This window comes from Erpetoichthys calabaricus, chromosome 8 (assembly GCF_900747795.2).
Source record: "Erpetoichthys calabaricus chromosome 8, fErpCal1.3, whole genome shotgun sequence".
Classification (NCBI taxonomy): Eukaryota; Metazoa; Chordata; class Cladistia; order Polypteriformes; family Polypteridae; genus Erpetoichthys; species Erpetoichthys calabaricus.
This window is the reverse complement of record NC_041401.2, coordinates 987,463-1,008,820: the sequence shown is the minus strand read 5'-3', so window position 1 is coordinate 1,008,820 and position 21,358 is coordinate 987,463. Positions and strand designations below refer to the sequence as shown.

General features: G+C 59.5%; 2 protein-coding genes across 4 annotated transcripts in view; both read right to left on the bottom strand.

Moving 5' to 3' along the window:
- Positions 1 to 1,149: 1,149 nt before the first annotated feature.
- nrp2a (neuropilin 2a) lies at positions 1,150 to 13,660 on the bottom strand. Of its 3 annotated transcripts, none has more exons than XM_051930972.1 (17): positions 13,273 to 13,652; positions 10,883 to 11,060; positions 10,213 to 10,394; positions 9,713 to 9,940; positions 9,478 to 9,633; positions 9,225 to 9,394; positions 8,993 to 9,148; positions 7,732 to 7,876; positions 7,264 to 7,622; positions 7,034 to 7,178; positions 5,294 to 5,410; positions 5,033 to 5,203; positions 4,475 to 4,737; positions 4,292 to 4,388; positions 4,171 to 4,197; positions 1,948 to 2,001; positions 1,150 to 1,819 (listed from the first exon to the last, which is right to left on the bottom strand). In XM_051930972.1, exons 1-17 carry the CDS (start codon positions 13,400 to 13,402, stop codon positions 1,533 to 1,535), a joined length of 2,865 nt encoding a protein of 954 aa, XP_051786932.1. In that variant the 5' UTR covers positions 13,403 to 13,652; the 3' UTR covers positions 1,150 to 1,532. The 3 variants fall into 3 exon arrangements, with proteins under 3 accessions (XP_051786932.1, XP_028661937.2, XP_051786933.1); XM_028806104.2 differs by having other exon boundaries at positions 5,033 to 5,206; positions 13,273 to 13,651; XM_051930973.1 differs by lacking the exons at positions 1,150 to 1,819; positions 1,948 to 2,001 and adding an exon at positions 2,142 to 3,185 and having other exon boundaries at positions 5,033 to 5,206; positions 13,273 to 13,660.
- A 6,880-nt stretch (positions 13,661 to 20,540) lies between these two features.
- Positions 20,541 to 21,358, bottom strand: part of pard3ba (par-3 family cell polarity regulator beta a) — a 46,179-nt gene continuing 45,361 nt past the window's right edge. The window contains exon 24 of the mRNA XM_051930450.1: positions 20,541 to 21,100. Within this exon, the coding sequence (XP_051786410.1) occupies positions 20,731 to 21,100 (370 nt within the window). The 3' untranslated portion in view covers positions 20,541 to 20,730. The remainder of the gene's footprint in view (positions 21,101 to 21,358) is intronic.

Here is a 21,358-nt window from a genome sequence, read left to right as displayed (position 1 = left end):
GCGCATTGCAGGCGTCGGCCTGGCCGCCCCCCAGGACAGCAGGGAGCAGCCACCGGTCAGCCACGCCGAGGAAAATGAGGTCCTCCAGGCCAGTTCATAGACAGAGGGTGGGCAGTAGGGGTCAGCTGCACTGCTGAGTGGGGAAATGGCCCCCCAGGGACCCCCAGAAGATAATAAAGCAGCAGCATGGAGGCCGAGGATAATGGCTTTAGCAGAAGGGGTCTGATGAGGGGGGGGGCGACGTGGACAGCTGTGTCCGGCCCCTTGGTGGGGGGGGTGTTATTGATTCTGCTCCTTTGTGTGACAGCAGGGCTGTGCCCGCACTCACGACTTGATGGGCCTGTTTGGGCTGGCATGGGTGCACATGTGAGGGTGGACATGGCAGAGTGTCTGGTAACCGATGGCAGTGCAAGTGTGACACTCTTGTCACGTGCACAGGTGAGCAGCACCTGAGTGGGAGGGGATTAGAGAGGAAGAAGTGGGCACGTTTAGGATGTGCCAGGTATGGCATGCACAGCGGGTGAGAGGGGCACAGAGAGCGGGTGTTTGGTCCAGGTGGGTGTCTGAGACTTTCAATGAGGGGGAGTGCAGGTCTGCATCTGGGTAGAGGTGGGCATGAGAATGGAGGTGTGTGTCACCTACACGTTACTGAAGGAGAAGTCGGAGGGCAGGAGTGTGTGTGTCCACCAGAGTACGCGATTACAGGTGTGGGTGGCCTCCCAGTCGAGCAGCTGTTTTTTGGTTCCAGGGTGTGCACAGGCGAGACTGCGGGCAGGTGTGCCCTCCACCAGGCACCGACTGAGCGTACCCGATTCACCCCTAGCTTAGTGCAGGCTGGCGCTTACCAAGGAGAACAGGCGAGAGTACAGGACTGGAGGGGTGGGGGGTGGCGTTTCATACCCACACTGACCAGGTAACTTGGCACAGGTGAGAGTCTGAAGCTGAAGAGCGTGAGGGCATTGGGCCTTGGGAGAGGTGCACAGGTGGGTACAGATGGGCAAGCAGCCAAAGATGTGAAGTTGGTGGGGTGCTGTGCCCACAGGTGCCAGTTTGAAGAAAGAGGGGAGTGTGAGGACACCTCGGATGAGGTTTCAGGTGCCCAGTCGCCCCCAGCCCGTGTCTCGTGTGGCATCAGCACGCCGCTCACACTTAACATCGTCAACGGTTTATTAAATAATAAAAAAGGAACTTTTTTATGTTTTCTGTACAAAGTCTACAAAGTCAGACCAGTGCGCGAGGAAAGTCTGTCTCCTGTCCCAGACAGAAAGCCCAGTGCCCCCACTGGCACGTTCCGCTTCCAAGGCACTTGGCAAAGAGTCCACGAGGGTACGGAGTGGGCGCAGCACGGCAACGTGCCCTCTGGCAATAGAAAAAGTGCAAGGCTGGCGCCTGAAGGCTTCTGCGGCTCGCTCTCAATGGCTCGTCTCCACCAAGAGTTCACTTAAGGCTCCGGAGGTGGGCTCCCGTGGTGCCCCCTCCCAACTGTAAGCGACCCCCCGCTCCCGGGTCCAGAGCAGCGCCAGGCCGGTGGGTCACGCTTCGGAGCAGCAGCGCTGCTGGTTGAGCTTCACCTTGTGCTTGATGCCATCGTAGAGCTCGAAGTTGTAGTTCTCCAGCGTGGTGGAGCTGCGCGAGGACAGGCCGTGGTAGGAGCAGGTGCAGTAGAGCAGCAGGCCGGCACAGACGGCGCCCAGCAGGACGCCCAGCGAGCTCATGGCGATGATGGTCACCAGGATGGGGTCCAGCGTGTACAGCCAGTTCTTGTCCTTGTCGGGCACGTGGGTCACAGGAACGGCAGTGGAAGTCGCCCGCAGCTCACCTGAGGAAGAGGAGGAGACCGGGCACTTGGTGACCAGGTGGCAGTCAGGGTGCCAGCCTATGCTAAATGGCGGAGCAAAATTGCCTGTCATCCCATTTCCTAAAAGGCGGTGGGTGCCAGGTGCCTACCTCGGTCCGTCGTGGCTTCTGTGGTCAGAGCCCCTCCGCCTGCGACCTCCGGCGCTGTGGAAGAGACAGAGAGCCTCGTCAGTGTTTGGCAGAGCCGATGCCCGCTACTCCCTCACCACCCCCCCAATTGTGCCCCCAAAAGTGGGCATTGACCTCATCACCCGCTTAGAGTCACATGGGAAGAGCAGCAAGGGTCTAGAAAAATATCTTTATTGCACTGTACACGAGACATCCCAGGGGGCGCCACATTCACAGCCGGAGACACAAACGAACCCTGAGTGGCACGGCGCAAACAGACAGATGCCACCTCAGCAGCAAAGTAGCACCTGAGATTCACAGCACCCTTGGCACTGCCCTGCAGACAGCGAGATGAAGGCAACGGGGGCTGAGGTGCACAGGGGGAACTCGCTGCGCCAGGTGCCCACTTTGACCAGACTGGTAACCAGCACTTAGGGGCAGAAGCAGGGTGCCACCTCAGCTTTGCCTGTGCCAGTACTGAAGGCTTCAGGGGTTTATGCAGGGCAGTGCCCATCCCACAGATGCAGCAAGCAAAGGCAGAGTGCAGATAAGCAGAACGTGCGCGTTGGCACAGCTGTCACTTTAAGGCCAGTTTCATGTGAGAGACCACACATGGCACAATAATGTAAACATGAGCATGGAGCAAATGCCCCCCAAGTCCTGAATCAAAGGTCCTCCTTCTCAGTTGGCACAGCTCTGGGAAGCCGGGGGTTTCTGCATTGAATGCAGGATCATCCTACAGTCCTGGGCAGCAGGGTACCCCTCGTTTGGGCGCAGAAAGCAGCATTCCAGTGGGCGTGCATGTCCAGAAGGCATGGCGTAGGGCCGGGCAGATTTGGCAGCTGGCAGCCTCCTTTCTTTGCCACCCAATGTCACGTGTCCACAGGAGTGCAGCCCCAGTGCCTGGTCAACAGTTCCATGTCCATCCTCTCCTCAGCAGCGCGAGGGCTGCCGCTCCTCTGCCAGCCTCACGGACAGGGTGGGCTCCACCGCTGGCGCCGAGTTGCTAAGGAATGGGCCGTAGCTTTGGTAGGTGACAATGTGCTGGCTCTTCTTGGCCGCAAAGCGGGACCGGTGACAGTAGAGCGCCAGGGCAAGTGTGGCGACGGCCAACAAGAGGAGAGCCCCTCCCCCGACCACCACGTAAAGCCAGTAGCTGGGCACAGGCTGCACTGCCACAGAGCCCACCGTGGGCTCACTCCCTCCGGGAAGGATGCCCCCTGGTGGAGAGACACAGAAACACAGGCTTGTGTAGGGACGCACACGTCCTGCATGCAGCCACCCCCCGCATGTGCTCACGTGGGCGCCATGCACGCAGCCAGCTGCCCACCCGGGGTGCCATGCATGGACACCCCACAGCTGGCAGGCACACCCATGCAGATGCTCACACATTCACACATGCTCACCCCTGCATGCACCCGTCCTGGGCTGGCAAAGCAGAAGTGATCTGGGCATGGAGCGGCACTGTGGCATTAGGCTGTGCCACCACCTGAGGTGACAGACAGTGAGCTGCTGGGACTTGACAAAGACACAAGGCAGGCAGGAGGAGAGGAGTGGGCACGGAGGCTGGCGTGCATAGGAGTGACAGGAGGCAGGCAGGAGTGAGAGGACCAACTGCAGGAATCAGAGGCAATGGTGACAATGACAAGTAATGAGTGGGCAAAGAAGAGGGCAGGACTGGCACACACCGAGAGAGGCAGAGCACAAGAGGGAGGGCTACACAACAGTCATGAGGGGCAAGGGGTGAGATGAGGCACCCAGGTAGTGAGGAGGAGTGGCAACAGGTGCCAAGGGGTAAAGGAAGGGGCAGGAGTGGCACACCCAGAGGTGACCGTCCTCTTTGCACACTGGTGCCAGGAGTGGGCACACCCCAGTTATGTATCTGAGTGGCACTTCCAGGCACGCTGCCTGCCCCCCCCGCCCAGCGCCTTTACGACGTGAATAATTGAAGACCACCGATGCGCCTTTCTGCACCAGCAGCAGTTGCCAGAGCGACAAGTGCAGCCTGCATAATTCAGAGGCGTTTGTGCTGCCCGCCGCTGGGCGGGTGGGGGATGTGGAGCATGCAGAACCACGGTAGCACCCATCGAGCCAGGCCCCGTGCCACAAACAAGGGTGCCAGCAAAAGAGAGCAGTGCCAGGGATGGGTCTCAGCGAGGAGGGGTAGAGGCAAGAAGGGACAGGGAGCGTGCGATGGTGGCTTACCTTCAGGGACAAAGGCGATCAGGGGCACTGAAAGATAAAGGAAAAGACACTTGAGACTGGGCACGACGCCAGTGCCAGGCTGGTGTGCTCCCCCTAGCTGGCGCCCCGATGTCCCACCTACCTGAGCACTTGTTGAGTGGGATGTGGGCAGACAGGTGGATGCTGTCCACTGCGATGTCACCTTTGCTCGCCAGGCCCATTTCTGCCTCCAACACAATCTGCAAAGGGACAGACAACAGGTGGTGAATGTGCCAAGGCTGAGGTGAGACCCCCTGCCATCCGTATGGCCCGTACCAACTTGTACCTGGTATGCCAATGGAGATCTCGGCAGGATGGCCCGTCCTTCCCTCCAGGTTGTTCCTTGGTCTCCCCTCACAATCCACAGCGGGGTCTGCTCACCTGCATTCTTCAGGGACAAGCGAAGTGCGCCCACTTTGGAGCCCCTCATCTGGTACCAGAAGACGACACAAAGGGGGCCTTCATCAGGCGGCACCAGAGGGCTCAGCAGCCTGGCACTCTGCCCGCTGGTCTTTGGGCTCGCTTCAACATGGAGGAAATTGCCACTCCCTGGTGGTATGGAAACAATCAACAGTCAAAGGTAGGGGGCGCTATATGGCAAAACAGGGCATTGGCACAAAAGAACACGCAAGGATGGCAGCTGAAGCAGACACCCCAAGTCATCTGAAGGGGAAAGAAGTGGAGCTGTCCAGGGGGCACAAAGATGGCCAACTCAATGCCCTGCTCAGGGTTCAGAGAGTGCACCTTCAAACTGCCAGCCACTGGGCATCCCTGCTTGATGGGCACCAATCCACTAATAGACAAAAGGAGCTGGAGCATCGCAGGTACCAGGCAAGTCTCTTACCATTTAGAGGCACGATGTAGTCCTGGCCCAGACGGGTGCCCAGCGTACTGCCAGTGTTGCGCGGGTAGAAGCCCCAGTTGAAGTTGGACGAGGGGTCGTGCGTCCAGCCGCACAGGTCGTTCTTCTCCGCGGTGCCAAACTCACAGCTGAAGGTTTCAAAGAAGTCGAAGACTTCTGGACACAAAAGGAACATTTTGTTGGCACAAGGGATGCCACCCAGGTGGCCACTGAACAACATGCAGACATGGCAAAGAAACTCACCAGTGTCCACCTTGGTGGGCACAGGGCAGCCGTCGGGGTCAGCGTTGCATGGATACTCGCTAACTGTGTCCTCCTGCCGCAGCGTGGCGGTCAGCGTGTCTGCGGTCGAAGACGTCTCTGAAACGGGAGGTCAGAAGTAGGGGGCTCACACACACGATCTGATAGTCACACACTGGGGACCCCCATGCCCTGTACAGAAAGTCTGGCCCTCACTTGGCCACATCGGTCACACACGCCATCTGAGTGACGCTGCCACCACAAAAACAAATACATCTACAAACATCACCAGGGGGCCAGCAACACTCCGACACACATGTTGAAGACCCCTTAAACCCATACACACTGTCAGGCCCTCACTTGGCCGTGTCTTACACACAGACACACACAACCCAACAGACCCTCACTGTAGGAGAGTTCAGAGCCCAACTGACAAATTCTTGTCCCTCCCCAACTGGGTGCCAGCATTGGACGAGTGGAACAAGTCCTCACTTGGCTGTACTTCCATTACACTCAGATAAACACACACCTCAACATCCATTCACTGTAGACGAGTTCAGAGACACACAAACTGGGACCCCCCCAACCCAAACCTGTGCCCCCCACCAGGTCCTCACTTGGCTGCAACTCTCACACACACACACACACATACCCGCTCCAACATGCCAGCTGAGACTCGGGCCCTGCAGCGCCTGCTCTGCCGCCTAACCACAAACGCCGCGGCTGCCGTCTGCATTCCAGATGTTCCCTGTAAAGCAGATGTGTTTCCCCAGAAGCCAGAAAGCGGGCGCGGGTGCCGGCGTTGGCCTCGTCTCGGCATGACGAGTGGAAATTTCCCAGTGCTGATCTCACCATGCCAGGCCCTTGCGTAACTAACCACACTGTGCCTTCACCCTAAAATCATCTGCCACACGGTGAGTACTACACAGAGGGCGCCTGGCATTGGCCTGAACAGACTACAGGTGGCATACTTTGCTGAATTCTGGCCACACCACCCCAAGCGGGCACTGCACCAGACCTCAGCAATTAACCTGGCAAGAGTATGGCTGCAAATGACACACCACCTGGTAGAACCTGAACTTTTCAGATTTTATTTAAAGGTCAGCGCTTGTCACAAAGAAAATGTTTGACCTTTAGAAATGATTAGGACGGCTCTGTCAGCGGTGCCCGTGGCACTGCGCAGTCACTCGGCTGCCCAACCAAGAGGCACAGAGGGCATGATGGAGGAACAGGGCTCATTGAGTCAGATTGAGGGGGTGTGGTCAACAGGGCTAAGACCGAGGGGTAGAAAATAAGGGGTGTGGCCACCAGATTCAAAATGCAGGGGTGGAGCTCACAGTCAAATTAAGGGGTGTGGCCACCAGATTCAAAATGCAGGGGTGGAGCTCACAGTCAAATTAAGGGGTGTGGCCAAAAGGGCCAAGACAGAACGGCAGAACGTGTGGCTCAGAATGTCAACTCAGACTGCTGTGGTCCACAGGCGCAGGGTGGGCTGTTGTGGGGGGGTTGTAATCCAGGTCAAACCAAGGGGGTCGATCCACAGGTCTATGGCAGAAGATTATGACATGTGGTAACAAATCAGAATGCTGTGGCACCCAGGGTGTGCTTCATATGGGCAAATCAAAGCGATGAGACCCGCATGACTAAGCAGAGGTGTGGGGCTCACAGGGTCCGAGCCCCCCAGAGTGAATCTCAGCACTCTCTCACACACACAATCACACGTATGCACACACCCTTACTCACCCAGCAAGTCGCAGCCCAGGATCTCCAGCCGCATGCCAATGCCCGCAGGTGACCATCGCTCCGGGTAGATCCGGACGTACTGCGCGGGCGTGGCGTCAAATCGTCGAATCTCTGGGGTGTCGTAGTGGACATTCCCTTCAAAGACCTGCAGAGAAGGCCACTGGTTACATTCAGAACTGGACAGTTGCCCCTGGCATGCCGCACTCTTTACCCACGGGCACACTCCTCACCTTAGGCTGCATGAGTTTTGTATCAGTGATGAATGCCCAGTCGATGCCATTCATGCTGTGGGCAACGCGGAACTTCCTGATGAAGGCGCGGTTCTCGGCTGCAGTGCTGCCTGGATTGACTGACACTCCGCGGGCACCCTGGATGATCACCCCCTTAACCATCTTGGGCACCCCCAGGTCCACCTGTAGCCACTCCTCTCCTGGCAGTGGGTGTGGCTTCTCGGGGAACCAGCCGGAGCGACTGGCCACCAGCCGAGTGAACCCCGGAGACCAGTGGATATCCCAGGCCGAGGACGACGTGATCCGGGAGTCGGGGATGAGACCGGACAGCATGCCCTGCATTTCAGAGCACGGGGCATCTGAGGGGGAGAGGAGATGAGCATGAGAGACAGGAGAAGGTGGGGGGGGCTCGGTGCCAAGGCTCTGCCCGCCCCCTCCTCTGTAAGGTACAGCCTGGCAGTGGCATACCGGTGATCTGACAGCCGTAGAGCTCGAAGCGCAGGGCGATGCCTTTGTGCCATGCCTGGGGTCTGATCCTCACAAAGCGTGCCAGGACAGCCTGGGGGATGCGGTTGAGGACCACCTCAGTGGGATCTGTGTTGGCGTGGAACACCTAGCAAAGAAAACAGAGCGGCGGGTTACGTGCGGCCAGACCTCGGTGTGAGGAAGCGCCTCAGCTGCCTCCCTTCCTGACCCCGGGAATTTCCGCCCTGACGAGCGCCCCTGGAGAGTGGGCAGGCCAGACGGCGGGTGTCCGATGACACACACCAGCTGGCCACACCTGGAGCTGCGGGGCCGGCGGGACGTTTGTGGTGCAGCTGCTTCCTCGCCGTCCCCATCGATCCGTGTGACTTTTAAAAATCCAATGTGACCCTGGGGGGACGGTCCCGCTAGCCCACAAACAGATGCCCCACTACATGACAGGATGCACCCCGAGATTGCACATGGTGCCAAGGACTCTCCCTCTGGTATGGGCACAGTACACACTGGGCGCCACATGTGAGAGTGGAACTGAAAAACAGGCACCCCCTGAATATCCCAGAATGCCGCCCTCTGTCCTAGTGCCACTTTTGGCAGCCCGAGGTGTTCAATGACGGCGGGCGAGCGGTCAGCACTAGAGGAAGTTGGCCAGTCTGATAACCGCCTGACTGTGGCAGACGGCCAACTCTGCGGCCCGCGGTGGCAGCATTTTGTCCAGCCTGACCTGCTCACATGACCCGGGGGGAGGGGCTCCTCCGTTAACAGCTCTTAATACCCCTCCCCCACACCTGAGAACATGGATTACCCGCCTCACCAAAGACATTGGCAGTCAAGGCAGGTTCCAGCTGGCACGGTGCCAGGTCTGCCTCTCTGAGCTCTGGAAACGGACAGGCCTGGCGCACTGCTTTATAAGGCCAGGCGATGCCCGGTGACACGGCTGGGCTTCAGAGGATGTGACAAGTACAGGAATGGCGTCAGTTGTCACAGTCACAATACCCAATGGCACCCCGCTGGGGTCTCTGATGCCCGCCGGTTCTGGAGAGGAGCGCCAGCTCCTTGCCGAGTGCACAGCCTGCATCCCAACGTGCCTGTCAGTCACAAATCACCGAAAGCCTCCGTTTGTGCCATGTCAGCACTTCCAGTCGAGCGCCGCAGTAGCAATGGGCTACCAGGGCTCAATGCACGTGACACGATGGGCGCGGTGCAGCCCCGCACACACACACACACACACACACACACACACGGGTACCTTGTGGTTCTTGCCATGGCGGTACATCATCCAGTCCTCCCCATTGGTGCTGACCTCCAGCTTGAAGGAGGTGACGTAGTAGACATTGCCCGTCTCCTTGGAGATGGCACCCTGGGTGGCGATGCCCGTGAGCACCCTGAGGAAGAGCAGGTCCACCTGTGGGCAAGAGTGGAGCATTAGCGCCAAGCCGTTCGCCAGGCGGAGTGGGCTGCCCGGCCGGCCCCGCGGGTACCTGGATGTACTCCCGGTTCGTGTCCTCGTTGGGCGTCCAGGCATTGTTGTCGTTGTTGAGACGCCCAAACTGTGGCAGCCAGCGGTTGTCATAGAAGGAGGTGGACGACGTGATCTGCTCATCCGTAATCTTCCCTGACTCGATGCCAAAGGGGCTGCTGCAGTGGAAAGCTAAAAGCAAATGGAGAGGACCCCAGTGAGACCTGCGGGCACGGCGGTGGCACCTGGAGGGCGGCCGGTTGGCAGCTACTCACAATCTGTCACCTCCCTCGCTGTCATGCTGTAGCGGGCTGAGAAGCCGTCCTTGGCCACCGCCATGTCAGTGTGGAAGGACAGGGACAGCACGCCCGTCGATGACTGGAACTCTGGGGGCATCTTGACTCCGCAGTATCGGCCAATCAGAGGGCCCACTGGGGAGAGAATGACAGGTGAGGGGCCGTGGCAGAGGAGGGGTCGGCTTGGGGGTGCAGCCCGGCGGTGCCCACTCACCCTGAGGCAGGCCGTCCCAGACCTCCAGCCAGTCGTACTTGCAGTCGCCCTCGCCGATCTGCAGGGGGTCGTTCTCCAGGTCGAAGGTGGTGAACTTCAGGGAGACCTCCATCTTGGGGGGCACCACGATGATGAAGAGGCACTCCAGGTTGTGGGGGTACTTGTCGGGGAACCCGGGTGACTCAATGACGCCGTTCAGACTCGTAAAGTTTCTGGAACAGTCCGAACCTGCGAACGAGGAGAGCCGTAGAGTGAGCGGGCGGACCTCAGAGCCCACCAGGACGCGGGACGTGAGGGGAGTCGGGAGGAGGAGCAAAGGGGCGGGCGAGAAAACGAAACTCCCAGGTGCCCAACAGCTGGCCTGGCACACACACAGGCATACACATGTATTCATTTCTGCACACCCCCTTGTGCCCCCCTTGCACCCAATGCCTCTCTTTGCGCCTCAAGACAAAGTGGGTGTGGCCCCGCCCCACCATAGCCCCGCCCCCGGCACTGACCTGTCTTCTGGATCTCGTAGCGCAGCGAGAAGCCCGCCCCCTGGTGGGCGTAGTCCGACACAAACTTGATGTAAATGGCGGGCCCCGAGGAGGTGATGGACGCCGGGGCGATGTTGTTGCAGTGCTTCCCCAGGAGCTCCGTCGACTCGTTTTCGCCATCTCGAATCTCGATGTAGTCGTATCTGTGAAGAGGAGGAGGGGCTCATCAGGTGAGCGTGACTAGGGGGTCCGGTGAACACCTGCCCTGAAGGTCAGAGGTCAAGCACCCGTCAGGCTCTCGGTGCCCCCTGCTGTTAGTCTTGGGTGAGCTCCCCAGCTTTGATGCCCTGATGGGTGAGGGTGGTGAGTCTAAGGGGGGGCTGCAGTGGGCTCTGCTCCAATATAAGGGTCACACGGTGCCCCCTAGAGCTTGTAAAGCATCTGAGCTGCCATCCCACCAGCAGCCCCCCGAGTGACGGAGTCGTCACCCCGACCTCTGCAAGAGCGCGGCTACACTAACCACTGGTTTCCATGGTAACAGCTTTTCTAAGTGCGCATGTTTCCAGAATTGTGTAACCCCCCCCCCCCACCTAGCATTCCCCTGCCTTAGCAGACTCGCCACTGATGCCCCCCACTGCCCCCCGCTCTGGTGCCCTCGCCACCCCCCCGAGGTCAGTGGCGCGTATCCTACCTGCAGTCCAGCTTCTCGAGCTCAAAGTGCGGGTTGAAGTTCAGGACGATGCGCTGGGAGGCTTCGGGCGCCGTGATGACCCACTCACAGCGCTGGTGGGGCGGGTACTCGTGCGGGTACCCTGGCGACGTGATGTACCCGGCGTCCCTGGCATTCAGCCTACCACCACATGGCGTACCTGCAAGGCAAGCCCAGGGTTAGGAACGGCGACCAGGAAGACGGCGGGCGGCCCTCCAGCGCCAGCCCACTAGCGACACCCGCCCCCCTCGGCGAGGCCTGCAAACAATTAAAGCGCCGGCCAAAAGCGCATTCCTCTCGTATCCGACACGTGAACTTCCCGGGTCAGATCCTCTCGGAGCCCCCGAAATCCAGCGGGACGCATTCCAGAGGCGGCGGCCAAGAAGGTGAGCGGGCAGCAGGCGAGGGCCCCCAGCGTGTGTCCTGCACCGCTGCTTTGCATCTTTGGGACATCAGGGGCCACGCGGGGGGTCCCGCCGCAGACTGACGCGGGCACAGAAGTGCTGGGCTCCCACCTGAACGGCATGGCGCGCAACTTGGATCAAACGCCAACCCGACCAGTGGGCCATCACAAGCGGCTGAGGGTGCACCCCCACCCCGGGCCACAAGAGGGCGCCACTCAAGAATATGGGCACATCCGTTCAATATAGCGCCTTTCACATGGACCCTCTTAGTCGGAAGCTCAATGCCTGAAAAACTGACTCGTGTGACAAAGAGGGGCTGCATGGCAGGCTGGCACCACTGTAAGTGGCACGAATGTGTGCACTTGAGTATGAGTTTGTGCCCTCTGTGTGCCCCGTGCAGGCCAACACCATCAGCTCATGTGCCAGCTGTGCCCATGAGGATGGAGACACCAGAGCGGACATTTCCAAGCCTCCTCAGACAAGGCAGGGCGCTATAAAGACCTACCCCCCCCAATAGGGCACCAGCAATGCGGAGTGCAGCGCCACCCTCTGGTGACATGTGGTGAAGACTCAAATATGAAGGTCACAGCCAAGACCTGGGCCTTCGGGGGGCTCCCCTACTTTCTCGGTGCCCGTTGTGCCCCTTCGTTGGTTGACAAGTGGCATGTGGCCCGCTGCCCCGTCACAGCAGCTGAGTTGTCAAATTTGGGAAGTGACATCCAACACCCCTCCCCCACTGCGCCACATGACAATGACCCCGCAAGGCGCTCTATATGTGACTGTAAAGCCCCCACGTCACATGAAGGCGCTCTATGACCCCCCACCCCACTCGGACCACGTGATGTTGGCTGTGTAAGGCGCTTTATTAGCCCCCCCCCTCTACAGAACTAAAATGAATTGTTACGCACCACGTGACGAGCTCCCGTAAGGCGCTTTATCAGCCCCCCCCCCCCCATTAACATACAATGTGTCTCGATGGGAGGTCGCCGTCTGCGCCAACAGGGGGGTCCGCTGATCAAAAACACACCGCCGAGCGGACCGTCAAGAGAACAATAGAGCAGACCACAGCCGAGTGCGAGGACCCCCAAATCTGAGAGGCCGCTCGGCTGAAACAAAAGCCCGTCGCAGTTCCACGAGAAGGGGGGGCGACAAGAAGGCAAAAAAACAAGAAGGCGGCGCTCAAGAAGAGAAAGAGGAGAAAGAGGAAGGACGAGGAGCCTCCGGGACAGAGCTGGCCAGCGGGCGACCCCCGAGACTCGTGCCCAGAGGCACAGGCGGGCACGACGACAACAACAAGTCGGCGGCAAACAAAGCGCGGTGCCCGGGCGGCCAGGAGGGAGCCCCCCAAAAAGGGCTGGACGTGACGCTCGAGGGTCCACCTCAAGTTGGAGGCTCAACAGGTGTGCGGAGTCGCTGCCACCAAAGCCACGTCCAAGCAGTGGTCCCGATGGAGGACCGAGGGGACCCCCTGAAGAGCTCACGCGGGGACAACCAGCTCGTGTGGCACTGGAGAGCCGTGCCCGCCCGCCGCGGACAAACCGTTACACGGAGCCGGCGAGCTAAACGGGAGAAAACGGCGACGAGTAGCGGCGCAGCGGAGACGGGCTGTCGGTCAGCGCCGGCCACGCACAGCCAACACACACGCCGCACCGGCGATGCCACTGGCAGAAGTGGGCACGGGGGGTGACGAGTGAGCGCCCTGGCGCCAAGGCTCCGCTGCGGTTCTCCCCAACTCCGCTCAAGTTTGCCTCAAGTTCGGCCGCGGCGCGTGCCAGGCGGAGTGGCGCTCCGCACTCCGTCGTGTCCCGTCCCAAGGTGCGAGTGGTAGGGAGTTTGGGGGGGGGGGTGTAGGGGGGTACGCCGGGCTGAGGTCTCGAGACAAAGCAGCGCCCCCCAGAGAAGACGCGTGGGCTGCGCAGTCCGTCCGTTAAGCCCGACGCGCCGCGGCCCGGACTCGGGGAGCCTTACCTCCTTGTCCCACCACCACGGAGACCACGAAAGGCTGCAGTAAAAATCCGAATAACGGGGCCAATAGATCCATGTGAGCGCCGCCCGTCCGTCTGTGCCCCGTGTCCCGCAGCGGGGTCCGAGAAGCCATCTGTCTTCGGGAGTACAGGGACGGGGGGGCTAGGAGCTCATGCCGGCCGACCGACCGACAGCGGTCCCTTTTTGTGATCCCAAGCGCGATCCGGCCGCTCGGCTCCGCGGCAAGTGGGTTTCGTGTTCGCGGCCCTCCAGCTCGTCCGCTCCGATCCGCTTCTCAGCCGCGTGTGGATGGAAGTGCGCGTTAAGCCGCGATCCGATTACACCCGCGATTTGCGCCGCCCCCTGCCTGAGCCGTGAGCGCCCCTCCTCTTGTGAGCGAGCGAGCGATCGAGCGAGCGGGCGGGCGGGGAGAAGAAAAACAGAACGAGGAGCGCAGGAGAGAAAGAAAAAAAAAAAAAGAAAAAGAAACAAAAAGAGAAAAAAAATAAATAAAGAGAGGGGCACGAGGGCGCGCGCCACAATCCGAGAGGCCGGCCAGGGTGACGCGCACAAGACGCAGGGCACGCGCGTCCGCTCCTCTCGTGCACGCCCCTACCTGAGCCTCCTGTTTCTAATTATTATTATCGCGCGCCCCCCGTTAACCCCTCATATCACACCGTGACGGCTTTTTTGTGGCTTGGCGCAGATGAAAGGAAGGCAGCGCGACACGCCGCATTCTCTGTAGAGACCCCCGAGTGGCCGAGCGCGCCATTGTGCGGAGGGCGCGGCAGCAGGGAGCCCCTCTCCATTGCATATAGCGCCTTGCACACTCGCCAGGGAGTATCAGAGATCAAAGGAGCTGAGACGGGCGGCCCGCTCTGTAATGAGCGCCTGGGTGGTGCCAGCGGTGCTGCCAGCGGTGCTGCCAGTAATGACAGCCTGGCTTTGTCCCGCAGCTTCTGGGCGCTCCCGTGTCAGACTCCGGCTGCGTAATTAGGCCTCGCTTTAAAAATAACCGACAGGCCTTGGCAGGGCGATAATGATGGGTCTGAACATGGGGTTCTGGGAGGGGGGGGCACACCCAGGGTGGCAGAGTGGGCAACCTGCAGCAGACACACACATACCAACAGGAGTGGCGATGGTCCTACAGGGGCTGAGATGAACCAAAGGGGGCAGAGATGGGCAAACACGCAGACGTGGACAGACATGGATATGCCAACCTGCTCCACACCATCAGGAACAAAGATTGACTAGCTGACCTACTCCCTGCCAATAAGATGGCCTGGCACATGCCAACAGGGAAGCCATGCTCTATGCGGATAGGGAGGGAGATGAAGAAGTCAACCAGCACTATGCCAACAACACTGGACATGGACAAAGCAGCCTGAAATGGACCAAATGGCCTGCTCTGTGCCAAGTGGAGATGGGCATGCCAACCTGCTCTGTACCAGCACAGGTGACACTGGCTTCCCTGAGAGGGATAGAGATGGGCCGACTGGCTTGTCACATGTCAGCGGGCACAGAAGTGGACCAACTGGCTTGCCCACCATCTCAAAGCCTTGGCATCAGGTCCATGCAGCCCCTCTAGGTGTATGGCGCCTTGCTCCCCGGCCTCTGTGTTAGCACTGGCCCATTGCCCACCTCCGCAGAAGCGCTATAAATAGATGCCAGGGTGGGTGCTGCTCTTCTCCTCCCCTCAGATGAGGACAGCTGGAAGCTCTTTAGCGAGAAGATCAAAACGGTGGCCACTCGAGCCTGTAATCGCGCCGCGGGTTGGAGAGCCACAGGGCCACATCAAAGGCCGAGCCCGTGGCCTGCCCTGCCAGCGTGTGCTTCGCCTCGGCTTTGGGGGGCCCACACCCCACCGGCCACCTCTGGATTCACGCAGCGCCTCTCGGACGATGGCGACCGCGACTCCCCTCGTGCGGCCCACTGTGGCTTTGATGTTCATGGAGATGGCAGGCGGTAAACGAGTCCGCCGCTGAATTATTCAAGTGCCAGCCACGAGGCTCCTCTGCCGTGTATCCAAAGGTGCGCCTCCTCAGGCGGGCTTTCATGGCCTGGCATTTCCATGAGCTGCCAGGGCTTTGATGAAGAAGAAAGGAGAGTGGCCAGTGAAGAGACAATCGATGGGCGTCCACGTGGCGCGCCTCACACTGCAGGTCGGCCGGCTCGGGTCACTTGGGGGCACAGGAGGGACCTCCTGCAGGTGAAAATGTGGGGACATCATGCCAGGGAAAGCAATGGTGGCACTCGCTTGTCGCACAGTCCAGGTGAGCTGGCAGCCTGGAGGTGGTGAGATCAGCTGGTCTCTGACTGACCAGTCACATGACTGGCATGCATGCCCATCATTTCCTTGTTGTGTGGGTGCAGATGGCATGAACACAAGGCTGACCGGTGGCGCTATACGGGCAGGATGTGGTGCGCCTGGCATGCATGCTCGTGGCAGGCTGGCAGCTGATGGGTTAACGGCATGCCGGCTATAATTACGTCTGGAGTGCAGCAGAGGCGGTCGAGCGCGGTGGCTAATTAACGGCCCACCGCTAACGATCAGATCGGCTTTTATTTGCTTATTAGCGAGATGGCATCAATTAAAGCTGGCGATGACGATTTTCTTTCTTTTTCTTTCTTTCTTTGTCCTCCAAGATGGGCTGAGGTGTGGACACGGGTGGCGCTCGGGGGTGTGAGGCGCCATATAAACCGTGTGAATTCATCTCGCTCGACGGACTCGTAATTTCTAGTGCATGTGTGGCACTATAAACAGCTGCTGCCCCTCCGCCTCCCTTGGCATGGCAAGTCACCACAGATTGAGATCTTCAGAGAAGAGGCCAAGCAAAGCTGATGGTGGCCTGTGGTCAGCTGGTGGGCAGCTCAAACAGGCCTATATAGCGCCTTTCTCCTTGGCATTAACGGCTGTGCCACAGGACATGACCACCAAGGCTCCATTGCTGTGGCCCTGTTACTCGTTTGGTCAGCCTGTCACCCCTGTCCCCTTCACCGATGTGTTCTGCTGGCTAGTGGGGGTCCACGTCTAGAGATCTGCTGCCCTGACCGGACTTCGTTCAAGAGCTCACAAGGCCAAGAGGGCAAAGTCGCCGGGTTGGGTAGCGCCCTTTGGTGCCCATGTCTTATGCAATGGAGGCTCAGGGGACTGCGTGGTCACCTCACCGTGTCCAGGCTCGCCTTTATTGGGGCCTCGTCATACGGCGTAGTCGGCAGGACATTCGTGCACAAACCCCCCACATTGTCTCTTCATGTTGTTCAGGCCCGGCGAGGTGCCATGTGCTGTGTGCAGTCGCGTCACCGTCACCACGCTGCTCGCTTACGGTCCCCCGGGCCCACCCCAGAAGAGACGGTGAGCTCGGCCCGCCTCTCCAGCTCGCTGCTCTCCTCCACGCAGCGGCAGCCATCAAGCGGCATTTTTCCTATCCTCCTGACAGGCGCCGGCCACTCGGGGGTAATTAGCGCCGATCTGTCTGCCCCTGCCACCTGTTGAATGACACCAGTTGAAAGTGTTTTCTCGGGGATGACGGCAGATTAATCACAGGTGTGACGCCGTAATTGGCCGCTCCTTCAGGGGCCTCCGTGGGCCTGACCCTCGGCGAAGCCGCAAAAAACTCGGGCCGAGTCGGCGCTCCCAGGCGGACCACTCCACACCGCCGGCCTGGCGGCTGACCGCGGAGACTGAGGAACAGATGGGCGCCGTCAAAACACATCTGTGCAAACAGGCTGGTGGCACGGCTCAGGGGCTTCTGGGGGTCTGTGGGCACAGAATGAGAGCGGGAGGGACGTGGAGAGGCAGCAGGATCAAGATGGTGGACTGGGACTGCCCAGGAGAAGGCCTCAAGTGAAGCGCTGAGCTGCTGGGCACTGCCACCAGAAACGCCAGGCCATCGTTGTCAGCTCAGACCCCAGGCAGGGTGGCATAAAAGGGGGCATCAACATTAGGTAACAGAGTGCAGGGCACCACAGGTGGTCACACCTGCAGAATCACGCACTAGGGGCTGACAGGGCATCAGGTGGCAGAGATCTGGCAGGCAGGAAATCAGACTGCCAGGCATAAAGAGATGGGCTACAGAAATCTGAGCAGATCAGACCTCAAAGAGCTAAGGGTGCCAAGCAGAAAGCCACCCGGAATGTGGAATATGCCCGGGTCAGACTACAGGGTGGTACAAGGGAGGAGGCAAAGTGGCAGGAGAGCAAGATGTGTCAGGATCTGATGCCAAGCTGTGGGTTCTGCCACCTCATGTGATCCGACATTGAGCTTCACTGCCACCCAAAGTCAAGAGGGCACCAGGGTGAGACGGTCAGTCACGTGCAGGCCACAGACGTCTGGCAGCATCAGACATGCAAGGCAACACTGGCACTGCTCCAGAGCTCCACATTTTTTGGTAAATTTCCTTCTTAGGACAAGTGAAGCGTAAGAAATGTGACAAACGAGAGGAGGCCACTCAGCCCATTTGTCACCCAGTTGTGTAGCTGGGAGCCCCGCCGTCCCAGCGCCTCAGCAGATTCTTCTGGAAGGCTGTTGACATTTCAGCTTCAAAGTCGACTATTTGGCGCCTCTCACGCTCTTCTCTCCCTATGTGGTATGAAAGGCGCTATATGTCTGTCTGTCTGATGTGGCGGCACAGCTGTAACTGCCCAGGCCATCAAGCACACAGCTTGTCACTCGCTTGGCCTGTTGGTGGCGCTGCAGGTCACCACAGGGGTCAGCAAGGTCAACTCCAACCTGTGGAGGCTGCCGGACCCGACGCGCTAGTAGAAGGCAGGTGGCCACTTCGGCCCAGCAGGCCCTTGGAGGGTCTCGGAGTAGCGGGTAATTGGCAGGGCGTCACGCCGGAGCGGGGTCTTGGGATGAGACGGCGAGGACGCGCAGTTGCCGGGACACATCTCCAAGGAGTTTGGGAATGCAGCGGGGGCACGTGGCACAATGCCAGGCATGGGGCCGGCCTACGCTGCATGCGCCGAGCCTTCTCAGGTCCCAGGAGGACCCCCCGATTATCTCCTTAATATTCATGAATTCTCCCATCACGCTGCCAGACACGCGACAGACTGGCGAGGAAAGCAGCGCTGCACCATCTCCGAGATGCTGGGTGCGGGCATCGGGTTCAAGGAGAGGGCTTTATGAAGTCCACAGCGACTCCGATTGGCATGAAGGTTAAAGTTAGGGGACTCCTGACCTGTCTGATGGGGCCGAGTGCCCCCTGAGCCCGCAGCCCCGTCACAGGGTGGCCGAGTGTCCAGTCCCCATCCAGCTGGGTCCCTTTTCTTAGCTTTAAGTACAGGAGCGGAGGAGGATTAGCTCCCCTTGCGCTAAGCCGCCCGCCTCTGCCACGCGCTACACATTGGCATGTGCCCAGGCAGCGGTGCACGTATGCCGGGTGGTCAGCTCGAGTGTTGTCCGATGCCCATCTGGCTGTCTGTCTTGTTCTTTCTTTCATGGAAGGTCAGCTGGTGCGAGAAGAGAATCTGTGCCACCACAGACGCCGAGTGTCGCACAGACGGCTCCTCCATATTCATAAGCGCCTGCCAGTCAGTCGGCACACACGCTCTCACCCCTCATGCACCACGAAAGGCGCTATAGTGTCAAGCGTGTGGCGTGCTTGTGTGCCACCAGCAAATCAAAGTCACAAGGTGTCTCATGTCACTCACTAATCACCAAGGACCCCTTTATGAGGGGCCGGTGGGAAAGAGCCGGGCACAGGGGGGCACCTGAACACGCCCAGGCGCTCTCCCACGTGCCTGCTGACGTGGGTGCCAGGCAGCCAGTAATCGCTGCTCAGGGGTGACGCATGCGGGCGACTTGTCAAGCCTGAGTGGCTCAAGTGAGCAGCAAAGCCCCCTGTGCCCGAGAAACAAAAGCTTAAAAACAGAAGAGCAGCTTAGAGGGCTTTAAAGTGTTAAAGAGCTCAGCGGCTTACTGAGCCACGGAAATCGATGCCACTAAGAGCCCCCTGGCAGATGGGCTGGCAAATAGGATTGCACTGGTGGGCTGCATGATCTGCCTCTCCTGGGGGACCCCAAAGTCTCAGGGGGGTAGTAGCCCCCGATAGAGGAGAAAACGGAGGGCACCTGGCACATCAGGAGTGACCATCTCAGGGGGCAGGTGAAAAAAAAACAAAAGAAGGGAAGCTGGGGTGCCAGGCTACAGGAGCGGGCACCTCATTAGGTGAAGCTGGGCAAAGGGACTCCATACAAGTAAATGGGAGCCACAAAGGAAAGGGGCACTATATAAGGAACCAGTGGCCAGCAGCTGTAAGGTGACCAGTGGCACCCAACACATCAGGAGTGGGCAAAGGGTGTAAGGTGGCCAAATGTGGGAAGAGACGCCATACAAATAAAATCAGTCAATGATACTCAGGGTGCCCACCTCAGATGGTACAAGACATGTCAAAAACAGGAATAAATGAGAAATGGGGCACACTGCCTATCAGGAGCGGGCACCTCATGGGGTGCAGGTTGGCAAAGGGGCAGCAGAACAATTCAAGAATCCATAAGTCAGCTCCCTGGGGAGCAAAGGAAATAAACGGGCACCTGGGGCTCATTAGAAGCAGATGGGCAAAGAGGCGCCATATAAATAAATAAATGAGCAGCGAGGGCACCAGCAGGCGGGGGTGAGAAGAGAGGCGCTATATAACCAATGAAACCCCCTGAGGCACCAAGTGGGGGCACAGGGGTCATGAGGAGCAGATGGCGCTATATAAATAAATCAGTTGGGCCCCCCCCCATCCGACTCTTTTGCAGCAGACAGAAGGAAGGGCCGCCATATAAATACAATTTGGGGAGCCCCCCCCCCAGGTCATTGTGAGGTGACCAGCGAGTGAGAAGACCCCAGTGGGATGTAAAAATCAATGAATGAATGGACCCCCGGGGTCATTCAGAGTTTACATGGAAGGGGACCCCCCATAACCCCCCCCCCCCCCATGTCATCAGAAGGCGCTATACATGACAAAACAGGGACCTGGGGTGGTCTGCTCGGACAGGACCAGTGCCAGCCGGCTGGGTGCCAGTCAGTGCCGAGCTCCAGCAGCCCACCAAGCGAGCAGGGGAGGTCTGCCCTGGGGGTCCGGCCTTATCTTTCAGCCTCGCCAGATCGGGTGTCCCGGCCTTTCCCAAAGTAGCTCCTGCTGTGCAATCCGACACCCGCCGCTTAGGACGTTACAAAGGGGGCGCGTGACGAGGCTCAAATGGTGCCCGCGCTCATCGCCCACAGCGCCGTGTGCCACCTCAGGTCGCCCTCTCATTCACACACAAACGACAGGCAGGCGGAGTCTCCAAGGATTTAATGCAAAACGGGATAAAAAATACAAGAAGAATAAAAAGGAAGGCAGGGTGGCACCGCAGAAAAGGCGACGCTTTGTTCCTTCAGCTCTGCCCGCTTCGTACCATCCGAGTCACCCCGCCACGTGGGCCCAGCACACCTCTTCTCAGTTTCTGCCCCCAGGGGGCGCCCTCCAACTACACCGCTGCAGTCATGGAGTTCTTCTGCCGGGGGTCCTGGCTGCGGGGGTCTCCATAGCTGTACACCTCCTTGGCAGGCCCCAGGTAGGGCGCCCTGCCCAGGCTGTCATAGTGAGGGGTCCTCTGTGGCAGTGGGGGAGATGGGGGCACATCCTGCCGGAAGGGCCCCCTGGAGGGAGCCGTGGCATAGTGGCCCATGTCCCTTTGCTGGGGGGCCAGCGCCCGGCGATCAGAAGCCATCAGGTGGCTGCCCCTCCCTGGGTAGACGGGGAACACCGGCTGAGCACCCGGGAAGGGGGGCACATCACGCTCGCCATATGCAGCCCGCTGGTACTTGGGGAACTCGTTGGGGTCCAGGACCCCACGCCTGCAGGAGAGACAAAACACCAAAGGTCAAGGTCAGAACGCGGACGGGGGTCCCAGAAAGCAAAGGTAGCGGGTACAGTGAGGACCACCCTGTGCACGTCCAGGCCAGCGCCGTGTTGCTTCAGCTGTCGTGGGAATGCCAAGCATCCAGAACTCGATCCGCGTCTCAGCTGAGAGCAACATGGGCACTGGCACAGGCCGAGGTGCCACATTCCTCCAGTGCTGGGGGCTCCTATCCCATCAGCCACTGCTCCTTCAA

Coding starts and splice junctions, on each gene's coding strand:
- nrp2a (XM_028806104.2), bottom strand. CDS start 13,402: ATGGCTTCTCGGACCCCGCTGCGGGACACGGGGCACAGACGGACGGGC. Junction 5,411..7,033: donor CCTGGGCTGCGACTTGCTGG/GTGAGTAAGGGT, acceptor CTCCCGTTTCAG/AGACGTCTTCGACCGCAGAC. Junction 5,207..5,293: donor GCCCACCAAGGTGGACACTG/GTGAGTTTCTTT, acceptor TTTTGTGTCCAG/AAGTCTTCGACTTCTTTGAA.